Source organism: Dromaius novaehollandiae, chromosome 2 (assembly GCF_036370855.1).
Source record: "Dromaius novaehollandiae isolate bDroNov1 chromosome 2, bDroNov1.hap1, whole genome shotgun sequence".
Classification (NCBI taxonomy): domain Eukaryota; kingdom Metazoa; phylum Chordata; class Aves; order Casuariiformes; family Dromaiidae; genus Dromaius; species Dromaius novaehollandiae.
The window spans coordinates 23,999,850-24,019,904 of NC_088099.1; the positions used below are offsets into that span (position 1 = coordinate 23,999,850).

Below are 20,055 nucleotides of genomic sequence, written 5' to 3' on the forward strand. Positions count from 1 at the left end.
AGGCTGTGTACTTTGCTGTCAGTCTCAACACAAAATTCAGAATTCAAAAATTGCCAAATTCAAAACACATGCAGTTGAAAGCAGGCAATTAGAAGGATTAATTTAAACATCAGGGTGCAATTTTATTAATTTAATGTGGAGGACAGATGGCATCTGCCCCTCCTCCCCTACCACTTGCATACCAAGGCTGTATCTGTGTCCAACGGGAGGGTTACAGAGACCCCACCATATGTTGCTGTATATCCGTTCCTTAACTGGCCCTGGAATTCCACTCTGTTTGCTGAATTACCTCATTCTGCTTTACTCCATGTCCTTCCTGCAAAGCAAATGGAAGTTATCAGAGGGGGGAAGCTCAGACTCTGAAGACTTGAAGTCTTCCCTTCTTCCATAAACACAAAATGCACTGGTGGAAGATCTCGTCTCTTTTAGTTTAGTTTGAGGGCTTACCAGCTTACACTTTACCTTCACTGGTCAGAAGCTGCATGTCGTGGCAAATTGCACTGCAAATATAACTTTGAAGTCATATTCCTCTTAACTGAACTGCAGCTCTCCAAAACTGCAGTGAAAAAAACGAAACCAAATCTAATTAAAACAGCAAGCTTCTACTAATTTAGCCTCTAAAAGAAAAACAAGTGATCAGTCAGCCTCACAACACCTAAAAAATGCAGCTTTTATGTCACAGTTGTAGACAGGAAGGCTAGGACAACCAAAGGGGAAGGAAGCCCTGGAGACCTGGAGGAAGGCATGCATGGATGGGGGCAGGGAAGAGCGGTGCCAGACAGCTGTTATTTTCTTTTGGTTTGTCAGTATAAAGCAATGGAGGGACACCGTTGTGTTCTCAGGCGTATGCTTCCCTCTTCCTCTAGATCTTTCCTCTGTCCAGTCAAGTTTTCCATCTGGTGAGATATATAGGTGGTATTTTCTCCTGAAACTGACTAAATGATATTATTAAATAGTGATTTAAAAAATAACGGTCTCCTATACAAGGCCATAAAGTGCAACATTAAGCAGTACTGCTTTCTCAATAGGGAATGACCTGCCATTTTTGGTTAACTGGTTGTTTTGTTTCTTTCCCAGTTCTCTACAGGCATCCGATTTTCTGTTCAGCATTTCGAAAATGACAATTTCAACATCAGTTTTGAGCTTCAAATAAAAAGGTTAGATGTTTTATCAAGAATATGGTTATTTGAATTCCAAATTGCTGTCAATATCTGAATTTAATTTATAAGAAGTTCACTGTTACTCTTCAATGTCAGTAGTTATTTCATGGGCTTTCCTATGGTAGCTTTCTTCAGGAGGATTGTAGAAGTGGAGTGTAGAGCTCTGTTAGCATTCAGCTAAATCAGCCTTAGGGTTATTGTGAGGATTTCACTTCATTAAAATTCAGGTTAACTGATTTGGCCAGTGTTCCGAGGTTCTTCCACAGATTTGCCAAATTTGCACTTGGTTCTCCACTTCAGGATTAAAAAACAATGATCCCTTTGTAACGGAGTGCTGTATTTAAAAATACATCATGCTCTGAAGAAAAACATCATCCACCACTTCACACCAATGTAGAAAATAAAAGGAGAGCTGTTAAAGCTGCTCAACAGTTCTCTTTTTTTTTTAAAAAAAGAGGTAACTTAAAAAAAATTGTCAATGTTTTTTCTGTCTATATTTTTAGAAAGATTTTCTCTTCATTTATTTGTATTTGAAATTATTGGATTTTTGCTTCTTGAATATTTAAAAATGTTTCTTGAAAGTCAAGTGTGAAGATTTTATAGGGGATCTAGTTAAAGATACTAGCATGAAGAGAGAAAACCTTTTGTTTGATTCAGGTGAACCTTTGTCATTTTTCCATTAGTTTCCTCCACATTTACGGGAGTGAAATACTACTGCTGGGGAATCTTCTTCTATTTTATGTTGGGCAATACTTCTTCGCAGGAACAAAAAGGCACAGGACTCTCCGGAGAAGAATGGCTGGGTTAGAATAATGGCAAGAACAAACCTGAGACTCTTTCAGTAGGTGGCAGGGCTTCTGCTACATCTGTCCTCATCAAATATACACTAGTGTTCCTCATGGGGCCCTTCTTGCCCCACACACAGAGACTTAATTGCTCATGTCTGGCCTTTAATGAGGGCCTTGATCATGCTCACTGTAGTAAATAACTGAGACATTTAAAATGTTTAAGTCATGTTTTCAGAATGTAACTCTGGAAGGAAAGGCTGTGCAGAAAGGCTCGTAAACTGGGGAAGTGCAGTAGACACACACAGCACTTGGCTCACCACAGAAGTCAAAGAGGTGTCTGGGCAGACGATAGGCCTATATAACTTTTGTGTTGTAGGTCCACTGTCCAGACCACTGTCCACTGTCAGGTCAACCAATACAGTTGTAAGATTGAAATGTGTATCAGAAGCTCTCCTGACCACCTTTTTCCTGTTGCGAGATTGGGAAGGTTCAGAGCTTTGTGGGTAGATCTTTCTACCTAAGAAGAGTTGAGGGTTTCACTTCAGTGGAAAAAAGTATTATGGCTTTACTGAAAAATAAATTTGAACTTGAAGAGATAGCAACATCCCGTACTGCCTCCATGAGTGTGATTCAGTAAACTGTAATGGAAGAAAATCTGTTGGACTATCAAGAAGGCAGGGCAGTTTCCACAAAGTGGCATCAAAATGCTGAAAAGCCCCCCAAAAAAGTAAAGCCTCTTTCATAGGGAATATACCTTATTGTTAAAAGCATACTGCTTTGGACATTCCTTCCCAAGTAGCACTACAGTTTATACATTTTTACCTCATTAGTGAACAGATAAACAATCTTTTAAAAAATAAGGACACAGAAAACCATAGATCAGAAAGAGGAAATGACCAACAATGGAAAGAAAGAGAAGCAGAAAACATGTCTGAATTTGTGTCTTGGCCTGAGTTATTTTACAGAGAGACCTTTAATTTACTCAAAGACATCGAGTGAAAAATAAATACTTTGATTTGCAGAACTGAGGCTCATTACTTATAGGAAATAGGCAAATCTGATTCCTTTTCTAATGTGTGCTTTGCTATGCATGTATAGACTCTTCAGAGAGGGAGATGTCCTGAAACTTTTATTTAAACTATTAGCTTCTCTATGAAATACCATAATGCACAAACAAGATTTGAATACCAAATACATACAATCAAAATCTGTGATTTAACTCTATGGAAAGTACTACCATGATACAAATTGGAGAGCAACTTATTCTGACAAATCATAGTCACTTTTATACTTAAAAGCAAATTTTAAGTGACTGCAGCTCAAAGCAATGGCAGTAGAGGATTACATCAAAAGTTCAGCTAATGTTTGAGGAGAATCTGCATTAGTTTACAAACAAATTAGAGCTACCCCTAATTTTAGCAATCTGTAACCAGAAGGCCTGGATCAAAGCAGTATTACCCTTCACTTCTCAGGAGTCAGTCGCTGGGAGTGCTGGCCTGCTCTGAATGTTTTCATTTGACTGATGCTACCCAGATGTGATAACAGTAAACTGTGACAGGACTAGACATTTAGTCTCCATGGGTGAAGCAAGCCCTTCCAGGCTTGCTTGAAAAAAACCTGCAAATTTAGTATCATTAATCCCATAATTAAATAAATTCTAAATCTCTAGATATTTATTTTGACTATCTCCATGAATTTGTACCTACAAACCTTTCTTTGCATGAATGGGCTATAGTCACACAAATAGGCCTGCTGAAGTGAAAGAAGCTTTGGCTACTAAAGAGATGGAGTAAGAAAAGACAGTAAAATGAATGAGAGCACTAGGCTTTAAACATAGGGATCTATTTTCATTGCTAAATGGGATTTAAAGTGTAAAGACTCTGAGTGGGGGAGGGGAGAAAAAAAGGGGAAGAAACAGTTTATTGCAGTTATTTTTCTTTAGAGACTTTGTCCTGCAGAAGTCACAAGCTTGGAGAGTCATAAAAGCAAATCTTATTATAACAAAGGCTATCTTGTTCATTAATACTGTCTTCCTCCAATCCATGAAACAACTTTGGATTCTATTCAGATGCTCAGATACATACAGATAGCTAAATTTCATAACTTAATAAGGGAATTTACATGATATTTTGAGCTAAATAGATTTATATCATCATATCCAGGCATAAGATTCTTTAATGGAAGTTTGAGTTGATTATGTTATTAAACATGTGATGAGCTCAAGTAATATCAAACTTAAATACCAGTGTCCTACATGACTGAAGAGTTGCAACAAAAAGCTGCATGCTCTATGATGTCCAATAGCACCGTTTCCTAAATTTAGACATTGTGGGTTCTCAGTGCTCTATACTGCAATGCTGTGTAACAATGCAGAATTCTGTTAAATAACCGTTTTTAACCCGTGTGCACATCTCTTCCAGTTCTAACAAGATTAATCCCACCAGCAATTTAGTTAACCTCCATATCAACATCAGTGCTGTGGCTCAAGTACAGATCAGAGGGTAAGTATTCCACCATTTCAATTCATAACAGTAACTATGTTTTGTAGTGAATCTTCCTACATATTATAATCTCGAGGGCCTTACCCACCAAGAACACCCAAGACTCGTAGGGAGTCTCACCCTGCAAGCTTTGCAGGATGCAGCTGCTAAGTACTTACCCTGTCGCGTAAAGCAGGACTGCCCACATGGACTCCATTACATTTACGGATATCTGTGCAAACACAGCACTAGAATCTCACACTGTAATAACAACACGTGGAGCCACCATTTTATCTGAGCATTCAAACCGTGTCTATGGATGCTGCTAATGCAGAATGTCTGTTTGGATGTGTGGGTCTGCTTGTGAAACCATCTATGCACTTAATTCTGAATACCAAAGCAGAATCTGCTGTTTTTATTACTGGAATGATGAAATGCATGTTTTATGGCAAGGCATATGCTAACAGGGAGCAGAGTGAGACCTTGGGAGAGAGGCTGAATAAGGAATGAGCTATGATTATGACTGGAGTTCAATCAGCTAATACTGTAGGGTTCTTACATTTCTGTCAGAAGCAGGTGTCTGTCCACTGACACAAGGGATACTGAAAATAAATGGGCACTGGGTTTGATTGAGGATTATAATTCCTGCTTTCTGTATTCTCACATAGAGTTTGGTTTAGAAAACTATAAAATGCAATTAGTTGAGAAGAATCTCAGACTGCCCTGTAAAGCCTTTGAACTAGACTCCTATCCTGGCATCCTGGAGGGAATCAGCAGGATGTTCTTTTAAAGCAAGTAATTGTCCCAAATGCTTTTTGTCTAAGATCTCAGATTTCCTCCATCTCTCCTTCTCAGACTACAGCCCTGGACCTTACCCATGCTCAGCACTGCAGCAGAGGAGCAGTAGGGACATGCCCCAGCTTCACTTCCATAGTCAGGCCATAAGACCTGGCTGATGCAGGAAGGGTGGAGGTCTCTTATATGATGGACCTCTAGGGGCTGCCACCTGACTCCTTACCTTAGATGTATGCAAATAGGAATGCATTTATTTATGTATTTATGGATTGTATAAAAATACATTTATTAAATTACTTATAAGACAATACTTTGATTACCTAGTGCTGGAAAAGAATTCAACAATTTTGCAGATCACAGAGATCATGTTTTCTGGTCTAATATTCAGCTAAAACTAATGGGGAGTTTTCTAAAGTATTTTTCATCGCAATTTATAAGTGCTTTCCAGGTTAAGAAGGCCATAAGGTTGGAGATAAATGGAAATCAGAGGACCGGCACACAACGGAATGTGTGGACATAGGTTAATGCTTGCATTTCCAAAAAGGAGCCGTAGAAAGACAACCTATTTAACAAGAACAGAAATAAGATTGGGATTTCACTTTCTGTAGTTGTTAGTAGTGGTCACAGGAAACAAGCTAGAGAGGAAGTGTCACCTAACAAGGTGAAAAATACAAAGTAAGGGGGAAGGTAACACAGAAATAGAAGTAGAGGCTGAGAAAATGAGATTCAAAGGGGTTAGTCCGTGGGCTGCAGATGTGAGAGAAAATGTTGAGAGAGAACAACTGCCAGGTGCTACCATGGGTGTGGACCCACGTTAGGGAATGGCGGGAGTTTCAATGCCCGAGTGAAATGGTTATGGATACATGAGGCTTTTCAGTAAGGGCTGCTTTCAGGGCTGCAGATTCTGATTTTTTCATTGAGGTTCCTCATCCCTTTCTTAGAAGAATCTTACAAGCTCTTTGGGTTCTTTACCATCATGTTCTTTCTATGCCATAATATGTTCTTTTTAATTAAAAGATCTTTAATAAATAGGCACAGAAAATGGCAAAAACAACCTCAATTGTTAAAGAGAGCATGCCCACAAGAAGGAAAAAGGGGTTTGAATTGCTGTCTATAGTGCTAAAAAACAGGCAATTAAATACAGAGGAATTATTTAGTTGAGTGACCCAGTTTCTTTCCTCTTAAGTCCGTTGGTTTTCATATACACTATAGCATGCATATACAAAGGAAAATTCCCAAATGCTTTTTGATCCTGCTAATTACTTCAGATATGCTGAAACATACCCAGTTCCAAGGGAACTATTTGCTCAGTATTTCCTAGTTGAAAATAAAAGACTGCATCCGCATTTGGGCAGGGAAACATCCTGCATTGGTTTCCCTATTCCTGTGTGTAGAGTTGGGCTTAGTTATGAAGTGGGACTGGAATCATTATACATTTTACTGAGGAAAACTAAGCACAGTTAGCAAATCATGTGGATACACACATATATATACATATACAGTGAGTGCATGTAAATATCACCTCTGCGAGAAAGAAAAAAAAAAGTAAGATAGTTTATTCAATGAATAATTCCTCTGCTAACTGTTGAGATTTGATTATTCTGCTTACCTTTTTTTTCTATAAGAAGTTTAAGTGTTTTATAGTTGCAATTGTCATTCCCACTACGGAAAGAGCACTGGAGGAGTGAGGGATTTAGGAAGGAAGTAATTTCTGTTGGGAGGTCTTGAAGCAGGCAGAATACATATTGTATATCCCATGAATCATTTTTTGTAGAACTTGCTTCCTTTGTTTTATTTTTCGGCACTCTTGTTTGACTGAACACCTAAAAGTCTAGGAAAAATCCTCAACTAATAAACCATTCAAATGTTAAAAATACAAAATAAAATAACCAAAACTGAGAGTATTTCAGTTTGATCTAATTTTAATTCTTTCACATCAATATCAGAAGTCCTCAAAATAAACCGTCTTTCTCTATAAACTCTTCCAAAATAGATGTGCATATTCTTATAAACTTTGTAAACATTTTAGTTAAATGCCTACATTTAACTTTATAATTCTGTAGATAAGAAAAAGACTACACAGGGAATATAACAGAAAACAGAGATTTTTTTAAAACCTTTGCCTGCTTCTTTTTGTTCATGTATGCTTTGTGTCTTGCAATATTTGTGTGTTAGCTTAAGGATCCCTATGTCTGTGCTTTTCTAACAACACAGGAAAGTTCCTGTTCTCCAGAGATGATTTATAATTAAAATACTTCTTGCAAGCAAGACCATTTGTGAAATATAACACGTTAGGCAAAGTACTTCATTTAAAATTACCTTTTTATAAATATGTTTCATTTTCTTTATTATTTGGTTTTAGCTTGTAAATTTGTCTTCTGGCATACTTGTTAGTAGGAACTGCTGGCCTTTTGAATACTGGGGCAGTATTTCAAGTTAGCCAGATACTCCAGGATGCCTTAAATTTCATAAAGATTCATACTTTCAGCCATATGGTATTAAGTGATTCTTCTCCAGAGTCCTGTGTTATTTTGAGAAGCTGTATTCTGTTGCCAAGTTTCTCTCAGACATTTCATTCATTGTACATGGCATAAGACCTAGACAGAAGAAATCTTTTTTTTTTTCCAAAAATATTTTGAAATTGTCAACATTTGCAACAAAAACAGCCAGTCTTCTGTTCTCAATGGGCGAACTGCACTTGGAGTGATGCTTTTGTGTTTAGATTCAATGGAAAGTGAATTAACGTCAGCAGATAGAGGTCCATCACTATTGTCTTCTATTTTTAGTCAAACACTATATTCTGCAAAAAATTCATGAGCAATTTTAATTTCTTATTTATATTTGTTCTGTCAGCAAAAATTCCAGCTTTGGCAGAACAATTATTGAAATTTTGTGCCTTTACTGTACACTAAAAAATCTGGAAACCAGCAAAACTGAGTTAGAGCTGACCTTTGTAAAGAAAGAGTAATACTTACTGTTTTAATACCAAGAGCTACCTCCAGTACAGGCAGATGACAGATACAGGCAGATGACAGATACCTGGGCCAGAACTCACCTATGGTGCTAAAAGAAATTCTTGGGATCTGCTTTCCCAAGATCTCAACAGCTAAACAAGGTTAAAGTTAGTACCAGAACGAGACCCATTCAGGGAGCTTCCAAGTTTTATTGAAAATAATGCTTGTGATTCAAATAGAAACGTTAGAAGAAGGCTGCTTGGTCCTTTCTTGAGGTCAGGCAACGAAGGGAAAAGATAATAAAGTAGCAGAATAGCAGAAAGATGTCAAAGTCTAAGTCATTGTCTTTTCATTTATGTTTGATTTAGGTTTTGAATGTTGCAACACTGTTTTCGGGCAATCACCCTAAGTGCCACTTTGGTTGCAAAGCAGATGGGGAAGCGCCCTGCAGTATTTCAGGCTCTAGCCTTAAATTCAGTTTCTTGATGCATCAGTTTCCATTGTGACTGTATGGAAGTAATTTGCCCTATCTGTACCTCAGTTTCCCATCTGTAAAATGAGGTAAATGACTGCTTTGTCAGGTTTTTTAAGGATTCATAACAGAGATGTTGAGGAGTTTACAGTAACAGCATTTCAATAAATCTCTCTGTTACTAAAAACTGTATTGCAGGGAAGAAGGATGCACAGCATTAAGCACCTGCAGACTCTGGAGGAGAGTGAGAAAATACGTTTATTTACATACCATTACTCTAGTTCAGTGGATAATCTGTTCAGATACCTCATCAGGGAGAATGATCTAAATGCCAGACAGACTGCATTTCTCCCTGAGAATAAAGACTTACTCCCTTGTTTGGAAAGGACCATCGTTCAGAGGAAGTATGAAACTGAAATGCTGTCCCTAGGTGGTCTATAAGGATTTGGTAGGACTTTATGGAAACATCATATTGTTCACCTCACCTAATTCCAACGGATCTGCCTTAAATGAAATGTCTTTTCCAATGAAATGTGCTTAAGAGTTCGGCTTTCTACTGTGGTCTTAATTTTGCCTCAAGGTAATACAGCTGATAACTGGCAACGGCTACCATTTTAATCCTCCTTATATATTACAGAGTGTCTCACCCTCCACAAATTGTTTTGCCACTTCAGAACTGGGAACCCAAAGATGAACCTACAAAAGAAGAAGAAATTGGTCCTTTAGTAGAACACATCTATGAGGTAAAAATGATGTATGCTTCCATAGGACTTGATGCTGTTCCTCCTGAAATCCTGATGAATTTGGGTCATTGTTTTATCTGCAACTAGATAAAGTGCAGAATACGTAAATATTCTGACTTTAGCACATGGTCCAGATTTAATCTGGGAATTCACAACTCCAGTACCTATTCATGTTAGTGGCAGAGACACTAGTTTATGCCAGGAATCTGTCTTTGACATTTAAGAGATCTCTAAATATTTTGGATGTTTGACAGAATTAGAAACAGTGCACGGAAGCTCATTAGAGTCCACGTCAAACACTTCCAGTGAGTTCACTGAATTTTCGTTAAAAAATTGGGTGTTATGAACAGGAAAGAATATGTTTCCTTTAACATTTAGCTAACTGAAAAAATGTAGAGACATAAAAGTAACATTGTCTCGTTGCCCAGAAAATATTCTGTTGAAAATAACTCTTAACTCTTGAAGTACACATATTTCTATCCTGTATTGTTGTTTTCTTTATTGGTGTTTCACAAATGAAAAAAGGAGAGGCGTTCAGGTTAGAAACAAGTGCTTTGAGTGAACTATATGAAATACAGACAATCTCTGGAATTCGATGAATGACCTTTATTCAAGAGGGTGAAAGAAAGTGCTTCACATATGGTTATAATTCACAAACCAGCACTGAAGAGAATATATACTACTGAACTTAATCAACAGGTTAAAATTTTGCAAAGCTAATACTGAACTGCAATGAATCAGACTATAAAATATAAAATATTATTTGTAAATTCTGCATCTAAATACATTTTTTTCTGTTAAAAAATCTATAACAGATCTTCCTATCTCACCCATTTGGACTGTTGGTAGAGCAATATATGTGATTTCAAGCATACTTGAATAGTTAGAGTGACTATATAGTTACAGTGATTAAAGAAACCTTTTTGGTCGTTTATTGATAGCAGCAAAGCATAAAAAAATGTAAGCTCCACATCCTAAAACCCTTCACTGAAGAAGATGCAAGATTGAAAGTGGGATTTATTTGGTTCTAAATAAAGCCCATGAATCACAAAAATTCTATACATTTGAAAAAGGAGGCTGTTTTGCATCTCTAGAAGCTTTGAGTAAAGATCCCTACACTGTTCCTTTCTGCTGTGACATTCTGCTTCTTTAGCTCTCATACCCAGTGTTAGCACATATCCAAAATTAATGCAGTCGTTAGATATTTTCCAAGCTGTAAACTGATAGAAGAAAACTATTCTAATAGCCCATAATTTTTTAATTTCAATTATTTCTATTTTTACTCATTTTCCAAGGGAAAAAATGATCTCCTGGGAGGTTACTTTAGGAATACTACTTTCTTTTTTTCTTTTGGGGAAACTTGAACTGAGAAGGTTTGAAAATAGGGTTGTTAACCACAAAAACTAGTTGAAGAGTCTGATAAAAACTTTCTATTGCTGCAACCTGAAATGTGCTTCTTTTCTATCCTAAAGTTTCAGCTACTGTTTTCCAGTATTTTCTGCTAAAGATCATTGTATATATTTGTATAGTGTGTTTTGCTAGTGGGCTTTGGTTTGGGGGTTGGGGTTTGTTATTTTTGTTTTTAGGTAATTTCAGGTCTTTCATATATAGGAAAAAATGCAAAAGATTATGGGTTTCTTAAATACAGACGCAGACAAAACAGGTTGGTCTCCCAGATGTGCCACCGGCCTTCTGAATAGCATGGAAAGGTCATGTCACAGGTTTCTCCATCAATAAAGTGAGAATAATAATTTATACCTCTTTCCCAAAGCACTTTAGGGTTGTGGACATTAAGAATTTGAAGATGTCTAAGTGATGATTGCTGTGTTTTTTGTCATTATTTTCTGCCTTGGAAACCTGTACACTGATGATGTCATTTTTTTCTGCCTTGGGTATCTGTACACTGATGATATTTGTTTGACAGCTGCACAATATAGGACCAAGTGCTATCAACAGTACAGTTCTCCATGTCGGCTGGCCTGTGTCCAGTAGAGAAGAATTTCTTCTTTACATTCTTCATATTCAGACACATGGACCATTGCACTGTCAAACAAGCTCTCCTATTAATATAATGCAAATAAAGGTAAGTCACCCCCAATCATTTCCATCCCTCTCTGCACTTTGCTTGATTTTTTCTGCCTACCACTTCACAGTGGGTTGGAGCTTTTAGGGAATTGTTCGCAGTGATCCTCAGATGATTTTCCTAGGTAAGGAGCAAGTTATATAGAGTCTCGAATGTGTCCAGTAGTGACAGTTGTGTTGTGTGATATGAGTTCGGTTCTGTACTCTTCTTATGAGAAGAAACTTGGTTCTTGATGCAGTATTGCAGAATTAGATACAAGATAATTTTAAAAATGTGAATTTGCAGTATTATTTTTGCAGTATTATTTTGTAAGAGTCATTTTTAACGTGGCTTTGACTAGATGACACAAAATTTTTCAGTTCTCATGGGACCCTGAAAATTCTTGTGTCCAGTGTAGTACATTAATTTGGAAAGTCATTTGTATACCAGTGCTTAGAAGATGAACTCCAAAGGTGACATGAGCCATTGTTATGCCAAGGGATGTACATTGGCATGTTGCAAATACTCAGTGTACCACAGCTCTCCAGTTTAGCCTGATACAGCATAACGCTGGTTTGTTTACCAAAAATCTTACATCCAGACCTATTAGCATTGGGGGAAATCCTGTATAGCACTATAGTACAGTATCATTAAATTGAAAGACATGAAGTTCTCAGAGTTGTTTAACAGACAGCCAGAATGCAAGGTATTGTGGCATCATGCATCTTTAAAGGGTGTAACACAATTTTAGTTTTTTATTCTAGTACAAATAATTTCTAACTAGTTTGTATGGTGATTTTTTTCAGGATCAGGGGATAATTCAGGTTGAAAGAGACCTGAGGAGGTTTCTGGTCCAACCTCCTGCTCAGGCAGGGTCAGCTGTGACGTCAGACCATGTTGCTCAGGGCTTTATCTATATTGGCCTTGAATACCTTGTAGGACAGAGACTGCACAACCTCTCTGAGCAACCTGTGCCTTCATGTACCTCATGTTTGATTGTCCTCTTAAGGAAAAAGGTTTGTCCCTCTAGGCAGTTGGAACCTCTCTTGTTTCAATTTATACCCATTGTGTCTCATCCTCCCACCATACACCTCTGTGAAAAGCCTGGCTCCATTTTCTGGATTACCTCCTTGTAAGTACTGGGGGGCTTCAGTCCCCTGCAAAGCCATCTCATCTCCAGGGTGAACAAGCCCTGGCCTCTCTGCCCCTCCTCACAGGGCAAGTGCTCCAGCCCTGACCACCTCACTGATTTATCAGTGCCTTTCTTCTGCTGGGGCTCCAAAAATGAGCACCATATTCTAGACATGATCCGACAAGTGCTGAGCTGAGGCATATAATCACTCCCCTCGAGTGAGCCCAGGATGCTGTTGGCCCTTGCTGCTGCCAGGGTCTGCTGCTGGCTCTTCTGCAGCTTGACTCAGGTCCTTTTCTGCAGAGTGCTTCTTAACCAGTCAGTACCCAGCATGTATTGTTGCTGGGGTTTTTTTCCTTGCAACACGTATATGATAAGATACATATTTTTAATATCATATAGTATATTCTGTAGTATGTTTAAGTTCAGCACAGTATGAGACAATATACTCTGTAAAAGGGGAGTCAGTTTAGAAGCCTGTGTTTTTTTACTTGTCTTAAAGAGCTCATGATTTTAATTTTTCAAGGCACATGCTTTGAATAACCTATGAAGTGAATCTACCAAACAGCATTCTGGATGGAATGTACTCAAAAAATAGGTTTTCATGAACTACCACCTGATAAAAGGGTTCATACAGTCTACAGTTATTTCATGGCTTAATCAATATTAACTCATAAAACTTACAGCTCTGTCAGCAACATGACAGGTTATTTAATTTTTCTACTCAGAAAGGATTCTGTAATTATTTTAATCACACCAGCAAAAAGAAGAAAAAAAAGCCACCAATTCCCCCCAAAAATTTTTCAAAAGTGTCACTTCTAAGTATTATTTACTGTCCATATTGCTTTCCCTTCCATGGGCATGGCTCTTCTTTTATAGCAGAGCTGCAGATCTCTTGAGTTTGGAGGAAACTTAAACAAGGGGAAGCCTAGTAGCAGCCTCCTCGGTAAAGTATTGATATGCCATTGTCTAAAACCCTGTTCTAAGATCTGTGTTTGTGATGGCAGATCCCCCAAAAAGAGCTGGGTTTGGCTCAAAGTCAGAAGATTTAGCAAAACACAGCTCTATATACTATCCCATCAAAAACAAGGTATCCAATCTACTAAGCATAACTGATTCCAGACACTTCTGGAGTAAACAACGCTTCTCGAGTTTAACCAGTAGTCTGTTAAACATCTTGCAAGGAAAGCTGTGTTCCAAATGCTAAAACTGCTACGTATCTTTTGCATACCAGGAGGGGATCAAATTTAGTATAGTGGATGAACATAGAGACGTCTTTCTAGCAAAGGGTATTGCTCATCACTGCAGTAGCTACAGCACAAGGCTTTAGCTTAAACTTGCTCTACAGTATACACTTACAAGAATATAGAAAGACTGGGTTATACCATACTTGTTATGGCTAAATTTTTCTGTTTCGCTCAGGAAGCCAAGAGGGATTAGGATTCAGCCCTTTCATTTAGTTTCCATTGAGGAAGAAAAAGGAAATGAGTGATAGGGAACTGAAAATAGAAAATGTTTCTATTTTATACCCAAAACACAGCAAGTTTTGAACTAGATATTTTTTTTTCTACCCCATTTCCATCTATTTTTCAAAAGTGGTGAGGAGCAAGAAGCTGCACTGCTACATTTGTATTTGCAAGCCTGGCACCTCAAAGGCACTGGCCAGACCAGGTTGCAAGTACATGAAAAGGAGTTTAGCATCCCTCTCTCCCTAGCCACTGCTTTCTACTTTAAATTTCACTTAAGCTGAGACAGGAGCATTATTGTCAGAAGGGAAGAGCTGGGTGGAAAAGAGCCACAGTTCTTAATGACATTTTCAGGCAATGTATTTTGTGACGATTTTTCAGCCTTTTGAGTTTGCTCTTCCTCTCCCACTGCATTTTGATAATGATTACATCTGTTACATAAACAAGACTAAATTCTAATGAGGCTTGTGAGAAATCTGCCTGTAATAATGAAATAATGGTCCATGTGTCTTAGGAGAATATGGCTTTAGATGCTCAGTCATTATTGCAAGAATTTAAACATCCTTTCCTATTTTAGCTTTTCAAAGCACTGAACAGCATGAATACACAAATTAGGTGTCAAATACATAATGTTATCTATTGCTTTGGATGGGAGCAGGATGCAGAGGCAGCTTCCTTCAGGTTTTGTGTAAGCAGCAGGATGTCTGGCTGAGACTTCCAAAGCAGGCTAAGGACATTATATGCCTGGCCCCTCTTGGATTTCAGAACCTAGCTCTCTTCAGGTCCTTGCATCCTTTCCTATAGCTTTTGCTTTCTGTGGGGGGTTAGGGACATGAAAGGATAGTAAAATTGAGAATCTTGCAAAAGGTTTGAAGAGGAGCAAAAGGACTGATCAAAGGTATGGAACAGCTTTGCTGCAAAGACCTCAGTACACTGGGACACTTCAATCTAGGAAAGAGGTGACTGTAGGCAGGTATGACCTGCAAGCTCACAAATGGCAAAGACAGCATGAGTGGGGACTGATGTTTCACTGCACCAGAGAACAGCATGTTCACTGCACACAAACTGGAGCATCAAATCAAGCTCATAGAGCCAGATTCAAGACAAGCAAAAAGAAGTAGTGTTTCATACGGCAGGTATTAGATGTCCAGAACTTGCTACCAAAGGAAATAGTCAGGGTTAAAAGTTTACATGGCTTTAAGAGGATGGACAGATTCACCAAAGAGAAACCCAGTGCAAGCTAATAAATGAATAAAAACTTCATCTAGATCAGGAAATCCCTGAGCTGAAAATATTTGGAATCTGAAAGTTGTTAGGAGAGAGTATCATACATGTTTGTCCTGTTCTTACTTTCTTCCACATCTGCTTAATGGCAGTGTTGATGAGGTTAGATGGACTTTTGGTCTGATCCAGTATTTCTTACAAAGTTTTTTTTTCCCAGACAAACACCCAAATGTTAGAGGGACAGGTACTGGTAACCAACTATGATAGCTAATATAGGGTGACACACAGATCAAATTCTGAATAGCAGAGAACTGCAGCACCACAAGTGAGACATCTGTCAGAGGAAGCAGCCGAACAGCAACTAAAAGCCATCACATGGGTGAGGTGCATCCAGTAAGGTGACATGCGGTAGCTAACCTCTTCCAGAGGTGGTGTCTCCCTGTGCGGCAGAGCTGTCATCAGCATCTGTAAGTTCTGGTGTGGAGACAAAATAATGCTGTCATCTGAGGCATTGCTCTTGAATGGTCACTGACCGCTCTTGTAGAACACCTTCTGTACGAGTTCTCTTCCAGAACATTTCTGGTGGAATGATTCGTTGCAGCAGAGGGTATTGCCTGGCTAGAAAAAGAGGAAGGCTATACTGGATTTTGGAATGAGAGGTAAAAAAAGGAGGAGATTTGGAAAGCTATTCCAGGTGACAAGGCTGAGGAGAGCAAAGAGCAGGAACAATGTGGGGAAACAAAGAAGGTCCATTCTTGTTGAAAGGAGGGAGTAAGAATCCATTTAAAATAAGATGCGGGGTTGTAAGACAGGTTATACAGACAATATTTTCCAATTCCATGCCATTGGCTCAAGGGGAATAAGATAATACCTTTAACTTGAACATCGTGGCCATTGAAGAAAATCCACTTCTAAATTGTAGGAGGACACATTTCCCCTTCTCCCCTCCCCAGTGAATTACGCCGCCATTGAAGAAAATCCACTTCTAAATTGTAGCAGGACACATTTCCCCTTCTCCCCTCCCCAGTGAATTACGCCTGTCTGGCATGACTTTAGTCTCTAGTGGAATCACTAGCAGAGACCGCACTACAAATGCACTAGGTGGATTTGGGGCTTGACCTGCTCCCTGTAACTCTCACCATAGATGGGTAGGTTCCCCTTACCTGCAATAACTCAACAGAAGCTTGCTAGATCAGGGTACTTTCAGTACTTCCTCTCATGAAGAGGAAACCGCTGTTTAGGGGATAGCTGAGAATAGTAGCGATGTGGACACATTTCTTCTTGTGTATGAAAATGGGGGTAACAATGTTAAATGAGTTCTGTCTTCAGGAATCACATTTCCTTATCTGTTTAAGGGATTTGCAATCCAGTGCTCTTTGTGAATTATTTGGCATTTGCAAATATATGCAGAATAGTGCAAGTAAATATTCTGTGGCTTTTTGATGGTACATCTTCCACTGAAATCCTTCGAGTATGATTTCAGCTACAAAATAATTTACTTCAGATTTCTGCAGTACAGTTAATCACTGAAGGATGTTTTTGAACCTTTGCTTTAATAATTTACTCCTGAAGATAATGATGCTCTAGACTCTAAAAAAAAAAAAAAGTATATATAAAAAATCTGTCTAATATTCAAAAGGATCTATGTATGTATCAGTTGTCATCGTATATTGAGGGCTTTTTTAAAAATACATCATTATAATGTGGTTCTTTTAATTTGTCATGATTAAAGAAACCAATATACACTGGTGAGAGAATCCTGGAAAGAGAATCCCACATGTTATCACATTGAGAGGGAAAGTTCTACTAGCTAATTAACTCTTCCCTTATTCCAGGAGGACAATGTTAACATAATTAAGCACAAGAAAGGAAAAAAAGAATTTCCTTCTATCTAAAGGGTTTTTCATCAGTTAATAAATGGTCGTATCTTTCACTTTGCAGGATGCTTTTGACCAAAGATCGCAGACAACGTCAAAAAAGTTCCTTTTCTAGCCTCATGATTTTAATCAGGTGAATGGTACAAATTTCCCAGTCCAGTACTACAATACAGTATTAGCCTGTGGAAAGTTTTGTGTTTTTATAGGTAGCATCTTCCCTTTGGTGCTACAACATTTCTTACAATTACAAACATTTTCTCCAGGAATCTGGTTTAAAATTTTGTTTCCAGAGGGTAAAGGAACTAATAAGATAAAAAAAATAGGTTTGGGTCTCAGATTCACTCTTCGCTTTATCTTCACAGATAATCATTTGGAGATTAAAAATGAACAAACCGTTGTTTTGTACTAAGTTGAGTAAAGTTTGTTACCAAAAGTGATCTTTAACAATGAACAAATGCTGTGTTGCTAGAATTCAAATTTCCTTTTCTTTCCAGTGCTGTAGGCGTATTCTATCATCATAGGCATATTCTGATCTGAACTAATGACCATGTTTTGTTGCAGCAACTTTGAATTTATCCTGTTACAGAGGCAAGGATCTTGCCCCAAGAGTCTAACAAAAACAAGCACAACAATGAAATTGACTCCAGTGAAAAATGGAGAGTGGAAAAAAGTTACCTGCTGCAGTTCCTACAACGGGGCGATATCTTGCTGTGCTGTTACTAATCATGCTCCTAGCTGACTACAGTATATCCTCATGGCTATGCCGTTAAATTGAAAAAACAACATTAATCCAAAGTTCAAGACTTCTCAGTAGGCAACAATTCTGTTAGAGTCATTGTATGGATATATCATTACCAATCACTTTTTTATCTTTGCAGTTTGCTATTCCACAAGACACTCCTGAACTAGCTGCTTTTTTACATAATTCCACAATTCCTCATTACATCAGGAGAAGGGAGGTCACAGTGGCAGAACCTCAGAGGAAAAGCTCAGCAAAAATACTGGTGAGCTAAGTAAAACCTGTAAGCTGGGACTGTGCATACAGCATCAAAATGGCTGTTGGTCTGGTTGCAGCTGCTTTACAGACTTTTTAATGTTGTTCTAACTGCTTCTTAACCTCTCATTTTTAAATATTGTTTATTATGTGTCACGGTGCCACAGGTTAGAGGTTCATTTGACAGATTTCTACATTAAAGATCTGTCAGGCTAAACTCCTGGCTGTCCTGCTCCTGGCTGCATGCAGACCCACCCCTGCGGTCATGCAGTGACACACTCACCGCAGGGGATTTCGGTGCAGATCTAGGGAATGGGCCCGTGCTCCGCACACTGCGCACCCCGTGTCTCGGGGCCAGGGTCTGTCCTGGTGAAATTTCATACTCCGACTTTTGAAATGTAGGTCTCTTCTTGCTAAGCTGACTGCTGGGGATCTGGCTCTTTCATTAAGAAAGCTCATTTTATTTAAAGCTCATGCTTTAAATTAACGTTTTCATATGAAGTAACAGCTCTGACGTATAAGTACTTTGAGTGCATTTGTTCCCCTCAGTAAATACTTATCATATGCTCAAGGAAAGCTAAACTTCTTTGTCTTTAATATACCAAGGGAAAAGGTACCAAGGTTCACCTCATTTTTAGCATTCCAACCAATGCTTCAAAGCAGCTGAGGTGTTTAAAATGATGAGCCCAAGCAAAGGTCTCTCTCCCAGCTAGTCCAGGAAAATATTTCTGATTAGTCAGTCTGGTACCTGAGTGTTTGGATTTGGCAGTTTATTCTGAAAGGTTTTCTTCACTGTTCCATTTTTCATGTCCTTCAACATAATAGTTAACAGCTCCCCTTGCCTAGACACTGTGTTCTGACTTGGTAACCATGAGGTCAGCTGTGAGATTCATGCAGTCAGTGTTCTCCATGTATTTTTATGAACTGCAAGCAGAGCTTCTTTCATGGTGTCTGATCTCTTATTAAGCTGTTTAGTGCAAGCTCATGTTTGAATTCCTTGAAATCACTAGAATTTGGTAGGAAAAATGAACCCCACAGGCCTAGGTATTCTGGAGTAATAGAATAACTATTTTAATGTTGCTTCTGAAGGTTAATTTGGCAATTTTCATAACAGGAAAAAGACAGAATCTGAAAGTAATTACTACCACAATGTTGTGAACAGAATCACAAATGAACCCATTGCAAACAGTAATCACAGCTGATTCCTATGTAATTCTTTCACCAACCTGATATCCTGGGAAGAATCTAATTCCACTGGTACTAAAGGAAAAACGCCTAAGCTTTCAAAGACATACCATAGAACACTTAATCCATTCTTCAGTAATACCTCATTCTCAGTTATCTTTCTCAGTGATACAGCTCATATGCTGCCAACATAGAAATTACAGCAGCAACTGAGTGGTTTACCAAGTTCATAAGCATATACTGTGTCTGCATCTTATTACTCACTTTAAAATACGAAGCAGAGATTTTTCAGCTGCTTGATCTAGACAGACAGTAGTTAACTGAGTACACAGAAACATAAAATTGGCATATGTGATGAGCAGTCGTCTAGAATAAGATGGTCTTGATAAGCACAAATTGGGATAGGTTCGGGTACAGTGCCTATCACTGCCCGTATAACAGGGCTTTTTGTTCAGGATGGACACAGAAAAGCAAGCCAGTATATCGTTTGTTCAGTGAGGTAGATGACCCAATCCCATATGCCTTCAGCATTATGTGCTACAGATCAAAAAATGTCAAATTTTTTTGACTCCTTGAAAGTATTCATGGAAAGTGAATGTTGTCACAGAAAATGACTGGTCCAAAAATTATTTTGGTCAAAATTTTTCATTTTTTGGTCAGAAGTTTTAAGTTATATTCATTTTCATCAAAGCACTTTCACAGAGAGGAAAAATGTTCTGAGAA

The 20,055-nt window shown here is 38.3% G+C and overlaps 1 protein-coding gene across 3 annotated transcripts in view; it reads left to right on the top strand.

Annotated features, from left to right (window-relative positions):
• ITGA8 (integrin subunit alpha 8) overlaps positions 1–20,055 on the top strand; it is a 113,361-nt gene that overhangs the window by 67,189 nt on the left and 26,117 nt on the right. For all 3 annotated transcript variants that reach the window (XM_064505992.1, XM_026098730.2, XM_064505993.1), the window contains exons 22-26: positions 1,078–1,157; positions 4,369–4,449; positions 9,287–9,392; positions 11,317–11,475; positions 18,032–18,157. In XM_064505992.1, the coding sequence (XP_064362062.1) occupies positions 1,078–1,157; positions 4,369–4,449; positions 9,287–9,392; positions 11,317–11,475; positions 18,032–18,157 (552 nt within the window). The remainder of the gene's footprint in view (positions 1–1,077; positions 1,158–4,368; positions 4,450–9,286; positions 9,393–11,316; positions 11,476–18,031; positions 18,158–20,055) is intronic.